The following is an 11580-nucleotide window of genomic DNA, read 5'->3' as shown; positions in this document are numbered from 1 at the left end:
GAAAAGTACCAACTACAGAGGTCTAGCACAAGATCTCTCTATCACTCGTGCACAAGAAAGACTTCAGTATTTTAAAAAATCTTAACAATTTTGCCAGTGCCATATCTCACATACAAAGTACCTTTTTTGTTTCCGATACCTAGTCTTCTTGTGTCACAGCACTTACAGTGCTCAAAAGAGCAGTCTAGTCTAAAAATTGAGCCCTAAGGACACTTGACTGCAGAGGTGGCCAGCTCACTCCAAGTTGCCTCCTAATTTGAGAAACCTTGTGATGTACTGGTGAAGGCAAAACTGCCAGCAGCCTTTTGAGGTTGGGTTCACCAGTCCTCTGTTTTGCCTTAATTATAAAACGGCTTCTGCAAGGGAGAGCAAGTAGGATATAAATGGGTGCATGTTTTGTTGAGGGAGGCGTGCCAGTAACCCAGGGCTGGTGAGTGGAGATAGGACTGGGAATGGAATCCCATTTCTTTACATGTCACATTTTGGGACAGAAGACAAGAGACCCAACAGATGCCGCTTCAATTTTTATTCAAAAGACTCATGATATAAAGCTTTACAAAGCCTCAGGCTGCTCCATCCTCATTATGCCTTGGCCCTTCCTTTGGTTCCTTCCGAGGCTCTCACCATGGCAAAACATTCCCTTCCCAAGTCACCAGCACCCCGTGTTGCTTTTCAGAGAGGTTGCAAAGCACTTTCATAATGCCAGACACACTTTCTTCGACAGTCAGGTCAGCCTGCAAGGTACAAACCATGGTTAGATAGTGATTCTGCAGAGGCACAAGAAAATCTGCAGTGATGGATGAGAGCTCAGCCAATCACATGAGTGATGGTTTTGCCTATCTAGCTACCAAAGGAGTGAGCAGAAGGGAGGGATGAGATAAGTTTGTCCTCGGTTGTAATTTTAGTGTGGGCCTGACTGAATATTCACTTCTCCAAACAATAAGCAAAACTATATGCAGCTATCCTTGGAAATCGGCACACCCCAAAAATCTGTGATGCAATTCTCCAACCAAAAATGTGATCAGCAGTGTATTTATTACAGGCAAGTGTGAATAAAAATGCATCTATTAGTGAGCTCTTTGCTTCCAGGTTGATGTATATATGAATGAATACCATGGAAAAAGTGGATAGAGGAAAGTTTTTCTCATAACACTAGACTAGAATTCTTGAACATCTAGTAAAGCAGAATGTTGGAAGATTTAGGACATACAAAAGAAAGTTAAACATGGAACTCACTCCCACAGAAGGCAGTGATGGCCGCCGACTTAGATGGCTTTAAAAGAGGATTTGACAAATTCGTGGAGGCTATCAATGGCTACTAGCCATCAAGACAACAATGCTCTGCTTGCACTGCCAAAGACCCCCCAACAACCGGCAGCTTCCTTAACTCAGACTTTAGTGGCCAGCTCCTTGGGGTTGGCAAGGAAGGTCAATGCTCGGGCCTGCCAGGAGGAGCCTCTTCCCTTGGGTGTGCACAGTATTAGTAAGACTTTCAGCAAGAGAACTGGTGAGGCTTAGGCTCAGCCAGACCTCCTTTTGCACTACATTTCTAGGCACAGATCCAGGATTTCCAGGTCTGTGTCTGAGTGTGGGGTGTTGGTTTTTTTTGTTTTTTGCCCTGCCACTTTCCCCAGGAAACCCTGTGTTTTACTGCTGAATCAGAGCACACAACAGTTTGCGGGAAAGCTGATTGCCATTTGCTCCAGTTCAGCAGTAAAAACATTGGTTTTCCTGAGGAAAGTGGCAGGGCAATTCTCTCTCTCTCTCTCTCTTTGCCAGGACCTGGAAATTGCAGACATGTGCCCAGAAATGTGTCCCAAAAGGAAGTGTGGATGAGCCATTAGTGTGTGTGTGTATAGTTCTGATTTAGAATGAAGTAATGCAGAGAGTTCTTAAGAAGAAATCCTTAGCTGACTCACCTGCTCACTTCCCAGCTCTGTTTTCACCCAGCCAGGATGAACAGCAGTGCACAGGATCCCATCATCTTTGTAGCCCATTGATTGGCACTTGGTGAGCATGTTCAAAGCAGCCTGGTGATGGACGAAGACATGAGCAGACCCCAATCATAGATGCACAGAGAGCAGAAAGGTCAACTAGGCTACTGGCTCAATATAAATTGAGGTTATAAGACCACTCACTTTGGACCCAATCTCCCTGCTGTTCACATAATCAACACTGATTGGGCAGACACTGAAGCTGAATTCTAAGTTCTGGGACAGTTTTGCTACTGAGACACAGAATATACTATGCTAAAAAAATGATGCCATGTCTCTGCCATGTCCATAAAGTGTAGTTGCAGTTGCCACATCACTTGTTACTGGTCCAGAAACTTCCCCCACCAACTCTAACATCTCTAGGAGGTAACAACCACTGGCATGGAAACTGCAACAGGTACCAGGATTATATAATGTAGCCTTACCCAACCTAGTGCCCTCCAGATGTTTTGGACCTCAACTCCCATCAGTCTCAGCCAGAATGGCCACTACATGACTTTTGGAAGAATTCTTACTGTGGAATTCAGGTGCACAAAGCAATTTTATCTACTCGTAAGACAGAACAATTGCAGTATGGACAAAACGTCTAACTTGGAGAGGAAGAAAGCTGGTGGGTGTTACACAAGGCATTTCAGTAGCACATCACTCACTAGGCCAGCCATTGTTGGGTACATAGAAAAACCTTTTCAAGGAAGGCAATGGACAGAAATGCCAGATTTGACCCATGTCCCACAGGAGAAGCCTGACCTTGCTGCAGCGATAGGAGACGACTGGGAAAGCGAAATAATGCTCTGGTGTTTTCTCAATGGATCCTAGAACAGTGGACATGTTGATGATGGCTGCTTTCCCGCAGCTCATGCCTTTCTGATTGGATCCGTGGGCAGCCTTCTTCAGCAACGGCAATAATTCCTAAAGAGAGGCAAAAGCTCTTCAGCTGTACAAACCTGGTCTGCATAAAGATCTGCTAGTAAATGGGCACAAGATTGCAAAGACCAACCACCTCTGGCCTTGTTTCTTACACCTCTCAATTTCTACCCCACAATATCCTAGTTGGCTTTTTCAAAACAGAAGATATTAAGACTCAGCTGTGTTTGGGAGTAATGGAGGGTAGATGCTGTCACAGAGCTGGGCTGATCCTGCAGAACTTTTTCTTACCAACTCAACCTGTGAATTCACCTAGCCAGAAGCTATTCTCCAGGGGCCTTTTGAAGATAGGAGTGACCTCCCTAACTCAAATCCAGGTGTCACCATTTACAGCCCACTAACCAAGCCCACAAACCCCATTCTTTTCTCTTAATAATTTTGACCCTCAACAATGAAGCAGTCTGCATATGCAAAGAGGAAAGGCTGCTGTATTGCCCTTTGATGTATCCGGTCAGCTGTGCTGCCAGGAGCTGGCCTGGGAGGGGCAAGTCCTAGTCCACTCTGCATCATGGGGGTCTGCTTTCCACCTTGTAGTCCAGGGAGGGATTGCTCTTCTTGTGAAGAAAAACTGACCTTGGTCACTAACATTGGGCCCACAAGGTTGATGGTGTAGACATCCAGCATGTCTTTAGCAGTGGCTGACTCCAAAGTACAGGGCGGCATGACCCCAGCATTGTTGATCACCACGTTCAGCCCAGCGCCTCCCAGGCGGGCCTCAACCTTCTTGGCAGCTGCCTTGACACTTGCCTCATCGGTGGTTTCTACAATGAAGAAGAAACAAGACTCTGTTTGTGTAGGACTTCATTGCATTCTCACCTGTCTCGCTTGTGTCAGCTATTTACAATAGGTGGGATTATTGGCATGCTCATTCACGTAGGAGAAATGCAGGGAGAGCAGGATTGCATCTTGTGGCTCTGCTTCCAACTTCAGTGTCTTCATCCAAACACTTGTAAGCTATGTAAGGTCACATGTTTGGATGTGTACATGGAGGTTGGTGGGGGCATCTCTCTCTCTCTCTCTCTCTCTCCCCCACACACCACTCCATGCATTGATCATACTAGAGAGCCAGGCAGATCTCTGGAGGGAATACCATTCCTAAGAGGGCTTGGCTCTCCTTCTCACTCAGCCATTCATGGTGATAGAGAGGAGGGCATCTGAGGCACAACTTCAAAGCCTGGGCTAGTTAATACAGGTGCAGATGGCTCTTGAGGTGACCAAGCCCAATACCTTTTAAAAATATATAGAATAGTTAAGCGAGGTGATACTGGGGCCCACTGCCAAGAGCATTTTGGAGAAAGCATCCCTTTCAATCATACTTCCTTACCCCTCTGCAAACTTCTGTTTCTTTAAGGGGCAGTCATGCAGTTTTGCTTTGTATAGCCAGGGGGGAAGGAGCTGGGTGGGGCAGGGAGGGGTGAGGATTAGAGTTGAAATGCCATCAAGAGGTGCCTATCTTATTTCCTTCATAAGCAAATAGAAGCTTGCCTGAGGCCGCTTGTCAGTATTTGGGAGGGGCCTCAAAAGCAAGTAGAACACCTAATCTCTGCTGAGCGAGGCCCTCATTCAGCTTTACAGAGGAGTTGCACACACCCATTCCATTGCCATGGCAGCTGGATCTGATCAATGGGGTGTGGGATAAGTCAGCTGCCAGGTCCAGCCTATTGCTATCAAATGTTGCTGGGAGGGGACCATTTATTTGCTCAGGGCACCACTGCTAATCTCTGCACACATGCCAAGCCTTCCTAGTACCTTAAAGGTAAAGGTAAAGGTACCCCTGCCCGTACGGGCCAGTCTTGACAGACTCTGGGGTTGTGCGCCCATCTCACTTAAGAGGCCAGGGGCCAGCGCTGTCCGGAGACACTTCCGGGTCACGTGGCCAGCGTGACATCGCTGCTCTGGCCAGAGCCAGAGCCAGAGCCGCACACGGAAACGCCGTTTACCTTTCCGCTGGTAAGCGGTCCCTATTTATCTACTTGCACCCGCAGGTGCTTTCAAACTGCTAGGTTGGCAGGCGCTGGGACCGAGCAGCGGGAGCGCACCCCACCGCAGGGATTCGAACCGCCGACCTTTCGATCGGCAAGCCCTAGGCGCTGAGGCTTTAACCCACAGCGCCACCTGCGTCCTAGTACCTTATAAGACATTATCTTTTGGCTACTCACAGCGATTTCTTAACTTATTACCACAAGTTTCTTCTTTCTTTGCAATGCAAGCAGTTACAACAGCAAAGCATGGTCGTTTCTGCTAAGCTTTTCTTACCTGTTTATCCCACAAAATCTTAGATGTGGTTTGGTCAACTGGAAAGTAATTCATGAACCCGTATGGCATTCTCAGCCCTCCAAAACTTTGTGTCTAATGCCTGTTATGAAATTAGAGCTAAATGTGCTGCTTCTCTCAAAGGTTTGGGTGGGTATCACAACCCTGCAACATTTCTCTGATGAAAATGATAATGTCCTATAAGGTACCAGGAAGGTTTGTGGGTGACTTAGAACCACAAGGGGAAATGGAGGAGAACAGTTAGAAAACTATTGTGCGTGCTTAAAAAGGCTATGAATATTAGCCAAACAACCTGGTTGGAGCTAGAGCTAATCAGCATGATCATGGGATGTATGTAATGAAGGGGGTACATATCAAGGGGGAAATATGAAATAAGCGGACCAGGAAGTCTGTAAACTGCAGTTTCCAAACCAATAGGACAATGTAGGAGGGAAATTTGGATGGATTACTTAGGGCAAATTTGTCCAACAGATTCTGACTTGTAGTGCTTGTTTTGGGGCAACTTAAGGGAGGGGAGAGGGCTTGTTAAAGATCCTCTATCTAGTACATAGTCTTGAGGATCATCTAAATACAGCCAGTGCCTTAAGAAATGACTGGATACAACAGGGAGAAGAAGTTGCCAAGGCTCAAATTAAGAAGCAACAGCCTTGCTGCTGTTTGCTGAAAGAGAGGAGAGGGCTTACCAAGCTGCAGAATTGCCAGATTGGGGTGCTTGGATGCCAGGTGCCTCAGCTCCTGTAGGAAACAAAAGAAAACAAATTATATCATGTTGTAATGTGTCCGAAGCTCCCCCACGTAAATTACCACAGAGTTGTTATAACTATCTTGTAAGTAGGCCAGTCTTAGCCCCATTGTGCAGGTGGCAGCCTGAGACTTCCATACTAGCTCTCACAAGGGCTTTGTGGGACTGAACTCAAACAACATCAAGGAAGAACTCCAGCTCCATGTGGTGGAGCTGGAGCAACAAGCTCAAACCTCTTCACAGCTGAAGTTCACATGTAGACTGAAGGAGATCAATATACTTAATTACCCATTTCCTCCCAAGGTGAGCTAAATGTGGCAGGACAGCTTACTCTATGGCATTAACCCTTTCATGCATTAATTAGACTTAAGCAGGTTGGTTATATGAAGCAGTTTATCCCATAGAAGTTGAGTCCTGGGTCTGAAAAGGTTGGAAATTTATGCCCTATGGGAATAGTCTTGGTGATGCAACTAACTGACCAAAACAGCCAAGTGAGGGGCCATCTACCCCTGAGAAATTGTGCAGCTATTCCAAAGTTTTTAAAAAGCTGGATTTTCTGTGCTCAGAAAACAACAGCTGGAAGCTGAAGAGGGGAAGCATTAGAGGGGAATGTTTTCACATTGTGCAGGTGCCTTGAACAAAGGTGTGGTTGTTCCATAGTAAATGCCCAGCTTAACTTTTAACATGCCCTGGAGCTAGTTGAACATGGCTGCTACCACTGTGAAAGCTCCAAAGTATTCAATGTAGGCTGACTTCACCATGTTAAAACGACTTCTACCACTGTGAAAGCTCCAAAGTATTCAATGTAGGCTGACTTCACCATGTCATGTGCTAAGGAGTTTCTTTGCAAACCACAGCAGTAGACTCTTTTTTCTCTTATTGGAACAATAAGTGCCATTCTAATATTCAGCCTCATGTTTATTTCTCTTTGCTACAAACTCAGTTTGCCTCCAGCAACACTCAACTTCCGCATTTGTAAATACCGGTAAATCCAAGCCTCCCTGTTCTCTCCTCCAAACGGAGAGGCCCCTAAATTAGGGAAGTCTAGAGTATGCAGCTCCACAAACAAAACAAACAACCAGAGTTCTCAAACAAGGGTTGGCAAACTTGCCTATCTCCTGTTTTAAATTCTATGGCTGAGACGAGCCTCTTGCTTATATAACAAATTGGAAACTTTTTAGCACAGATTCTGAAAAGGGCTCTTGCATGCAACACTGACTTATGGAAGTCAGAGAAACACAATCTGGCAGCAGGGAAGGAGAAGTTCCAGCTGGAAAGGATGGAGTGTGGATGGATGCCTGACAGTTGCTTCAGGGGAGGGGAAAAAGTGGATCTTTCTCTTGCATGCACACGCAGGAATTGAAATCCCTAAACTGGAGGAAATAAGATATTTCTGCTTATAAACAATGTGCAGGGGTTGGGGAGACAATGGGATTTGCAGAAAGAAGCCTGTCTCAGACACATCAGCTTTGCAGAGAGAAAGTGTTTTTCCTCCTATCGTGCAAGTGTGGGTGGGTGGGTGGGTGTCCGAGAGGGAGACTTTCTGCCTTCAAAGTCAGCTAAAGAGAGTCTAACAACTCACCTGTGCTCTGGCCCCTTCTGGATCCCGGCAGGTTGCGAACACTACTTGGGGAGGGTTTGGTTTCTCAAGGAAACATTTCACCAGCTGCAGCCCGATGCCTCGGTTGGATCCTGTCACCAACACACTGCGAATGTGACCTGATGCCATCCTGTTCTCACAGAAGCCGTTACTCCTTTCCGCAGCTCCTCTGTGTCTTGCCCCAAGTTTTCTTTCCAGTGGGCTGGGTGTGTGTCACTTCCTGCAGTGACTGGGGCACCCGCCTTCTTTCCCACTGGCTGGCTGCGGAAGAATATCAGATTCCATGTAGGCAAGCTCAGACTGCTTTTTGCTCAGAACCAATGGGCAGAAGGGATGTGGTCAAGCATGAGGAAGTTTTTACAAGTTTTGCAGGCTTTGGGACTTAAAAATAAATACGCCTCCAAGTCCTGTGAAATAAATGGGTGTGTGTGCACCAGTGCTTCTCAAGCATTTTAGATTGAATTGGGACCCACCTGTAAAAATTTCCACTTGACCTATGCGTTCTAGGCATGGGTCTGAGTGGTTTACCCCCACTCCTTTCCAAGGGAAAAACTGCTCTTTAGTGGCAGATAAGAAGAAATGGCAATCCAGGGGAAACCCAAATTGCTGTTTGCCCCGATTGAGCGCTAAAGAGTTGTTTTTCCAGGGGAAAGCAGCAGGGCAAAAGGAAGTGTGGATAAGCTGTAAATTCTCCTTTCAAATCCCATCATCCTTCCTGAAACAGTCCATACAAGTAAGGACAAATTCCAATTCCTTCACATCTTCAATAGTATTTACTCATGGCACAGAGCAGAAGTGGGGGACATGTCATGCTTTTTCTGGGGTAGTTGGTCCACCTTTTGTCGCCCCCCCCACTCATCTCTCACCTGTGGCTCCTAGAAGCTGTCAGCATGCAACAGTAGCCACACCCTGGGAAACAGCTTCGACTGGCCGGCTAAACCAGGTGAGAGTAGCCGATGGATGGTAGCCGATTACAACCCAGGGAGGTAGACTAGTATTTCCTTTTCCTTTCTTTTCTTTTTTTACAATCAGGTAGTATATAATTTTTTTTTTTTTGGGGGGGAATAAAATAAATAATTTTCAGAAAACTAGAAGGGATGTTGGGAGTGCAGTGGCAGCAACTGTGAGAGGTCTCTGACTTGCACCAAGCTCAGGACTATCAGAAACTAGCCCAGGCCAGGAGAAAACCAGGCTGGCAATAATACTATTAGTAATAGCATGTATGCATAGAGGTGGTAGCCTGTTTCCTTTAGGAGGTGTGCTAAAAGAAAAAAAAATACCTCTAATTCCCTTATGGGGTATATAGAGCTCGTATAGAGTCCTTAGATGGAGTTCCCTATTGGTTGGAGAGAAAAAGCAGAGGACAAGAAGTGTATATTGAAAAGCAAAGCGGCTTTATTAAAGAGAAAATAAACTGTTGCAACAGGGTCCCCACTCACCACACGCAGGAGGGAGGAGAACCCCAAACAAAAGAAAAACAGAAGTTTACACCTTCCAATCCACAGGTGGACCTTCCCACAACCTATCCAGCCAGAGTGTAAGTCATACATCAGAAATACGTTATAGAAGGGGGTTACATCAGTTACAGATACCGTAAGTTTCACAGGATGCAGGTAAGTCTTTGACACCTCATTGAGCACTCAGTACAGTGATACCTCGGGTTACAGACGCTTCAGGTTACAGACTCCGCTAACCCAGAAATAGTACCTCGGGTTAAGAACTTTGCTTCAGGATGAGAACAGAAATTGTGCTCCGGCAGCAGCGGGAGGCCCCATTAGCTAAAGTGGTGCTTCAGGTTAAGAACAGTTTCAGGTTAAGAACGAACGAATTAAGTTCTTAACCTGAGGTACCACTGTATTTAACATTTATATGTGTGGGACACACCCTTAGGAATGTGAAGAGGAAGTATTGAAAGAGCAACAAAGGGAATCTAGGGCTTGGGGTTTTGGCTTAACAGCGTATAGACTTAACTCGTTCCCTTACCCTTTGTCTGCATAATACAGCGGTACCTCGCAAGACGAATGCCTCGCAAGACGAAAAACGCGCAAGACGAAAGAGTTTTCTGTTTTTTGAGTCGTTCCGCAAGACGAATTTCCCTATGGGCTTGCTTCGCAAGACGAAACGTTTGCGAGTTCTTGCGAGTTTGTTTCCTTTTTCTTAAAGCCGCTAAGCCATTAATAGCCGCTAAGCCGCTAAGCCGTTAATAGCCACTAAGCCGCTAATAGCCGTGCTTCGTAAGATGAAAAAACCGCAAGACGAAGAGACTTGCGGAACGGATTAATTTTGTCTTGCGAGGCACCACTGTAAACCTTATCGTTTTATCAGTTTTTGTCTCTCTCTGTATACTGTGTAAATCACATAAGGCATTATGTGATGTACCATATATGGAAAACACTGCTTGAAGGTTCCTGAATGAGCTTCCGCCATCCATTGAATAAATGGCTTGACATTTGTGGATTGGTGTTATTCATTATAGACAGTTTCTGTATTCTTACAACAGGTGTGAATGCCATTACTTCAACGCAGGGGAGATTTATGAGCAAGGCTGAACTTCAACCCAGAGGCTAAAACAGCTGTGCCCCCAAAGGACGGCTTGCCCCAGACAGCCTATTCAGGATGAGTGTGCAGTTGCTACTCTTGATGGGTAGAAAATCTGCTTGGCATGCATACTTATGGTACGGGAAAGAGAAGATTCATAGAAGCTTTTACAACCATATAATCAGGAAATCATTAATGAGAGTATGGGAGAGATATAAAGACTTATTGGAACAAAAGACTCTGTAGTGGCTTTCACCACATGAAGCATTACTGCTCAAACCACTTGGAAAAAAAGGAAAATGGCTCACATATGTTGATTTATTAAAGGACCATGATGGAAAATGAAAATTAAGAGATTATGATGAGATCAAAGACCACTTTCAGAGTTGGTTACATTATCAACAACTACATGAAACATATAAAGAAGACTGTAAGAAGGATTTAGTTATACTAGATCTAGGTTTCAAATGGAAGTGATTGAAGGGAAAGTGAAACTACTGAAGGCCGCATATAGCATACTATTAGAATGGGAGACGAAAGATGAAGAGGTAAAATCAGTTATGATTAAATGGGCACAAGATGTAGGTCACAACATTATGATGGAAGATTGGGTTAAATTATGGAAAACTGACTTAAAATTTACAGATTGTTCCCTATTGAAGGAGAATTACATGAAGATGATGTACAGATGGTATACAACACCAGTGCAGTTAGGGAAAATGTACAAAACTAGTTCAAATAGATGTTGGAAGTGTAAGGAAAAGGAGGGAACATTTTATCATATGTGGTGGGATTGTAAAGTAATTAAAAAAAATTTGGGAAATGATATACAATGAATTGAAGAAAATGTTCCATTTAACATTTGTTAAAAAACCTGAGGCATTTTTGTTGGGGATTGTAGGGAAAGACCTGCCAAAAAAGTTGAAAAACATCTTCATGTATGTGACAACGGCTGCGAGAGTTCTGGTAGCACAAGGATGGAAGACTGAAGAAACTCCGACTAAAGAATCATGGCAAGAAAAATTGATGGACTATGCAGAACTGGCAAAACTGACACATAAACTACGAAATAAGGATAACTGTGACTTTAAGGATGAATGGGAACCTTTCACAAAGTATTTGAGGATGCAACAAAGCGAACTGGACTCCTTGGCAGGTTTTGAATAAACATTCACAATTTTTTTACTGATAAAAATAAGCTAAACAGTTGGAGGATCTATACAACTCTGTAACATGCAGAAAATAGCATTATTGGAGAAACCAAAGACTGGAACTGAGGGAAGTCAGGGGTGGGGTGGGGGGAATGGGTTTTATGGGGGGAGGGAAAATGGGGAAATAAGGATATGTTTTTGGAAAATATGTTTTGTTATAATTTTGAATAAAATTTATTTTTTAAAAAAGAAAATCTGCAGCCACCAAGAGCAGCTGAATGAAGAGAAGGGGAACCCTGCACCTCCTCTGCGGGACAACAAGGTCTTCTCCTTTGAAGAAGGAGCAAGTGGAGGTGG

The 11580-nt window shown here is 44.7% G+C and overlaps 1 protein-coding gene across 1 annotated transcript; it reads right to left on the bottom strand.

Annotated features, from left to right (window-relative positions):
• Positions 1 to 511: 511 nt before the first annotated feature.
• Positions 512 to 7756, bottom strand: LOC307221449 (C-signal-like). Its single transcript, XM_079985870.1, has 6 exons — positions 7517 to 7756; positions 5876 to 5927; positions 3492 to 3679; positions 2742 to 2903; positions 1920 to 2030; positions 512 to 734 (listed from the first exon to the last, which is right to left on the bottom strand). Exons 1-6 carry the CDS (start codon positions 7661 to 7663, stop codon positions 621 to 623), a joined length of 774 nt encoding a protein of 257 aa, XP_079841996.1. The 5' UTR covers positions 7664 to 7756; the 3' UTR covers positions 512 to 620.
• Between the last annotated feature and the right edge of the window lie 3824 nt (positions 7757 to 11580).

Source organism: Podarcis cretensis, assembly GCF_951804945.1.
Source record: "Podarcis cretensis genome assembly, chromosome: 8".
Taxonomy (NCBI): domain Eukaryota; kingdom Metazoa; phylum Chordata; class Lepidosauria; order Squamata; family Lacertidae; genus Podarcis; species Podarcis cretensis.
The sequence above is the reverse complement of the archived record's forward strand: the minus strand, read 5'-3'. Positions and strand labels throughout refer to the sequence as shown.

Bases quoted from the DNA above. Each gene is read 5' to 3' on its own strand.
- LOC307221449 (XM_079985870.1), bottom strand. From the start codon at position 7,663: ATGGCATCAGGTCACATTCGCAGTGTGTTGGTGACAGGATCCAACCGA. The intron at 2,904-3,491 runs GTCAGTTTTTCT...GCCTCTCTTTAG, and splicing joins GCCCAATGTTAGTGACCAAG to GAATTATTGCCGTTGCTGAA. The intron at 735-1,919 runs GTGAGTCAGCTA...TGTACCTTGCAG, and splicing joins CAGAGCTGGGAAGTGAGCAG to GCTGACCTGACTGTCGAAGA.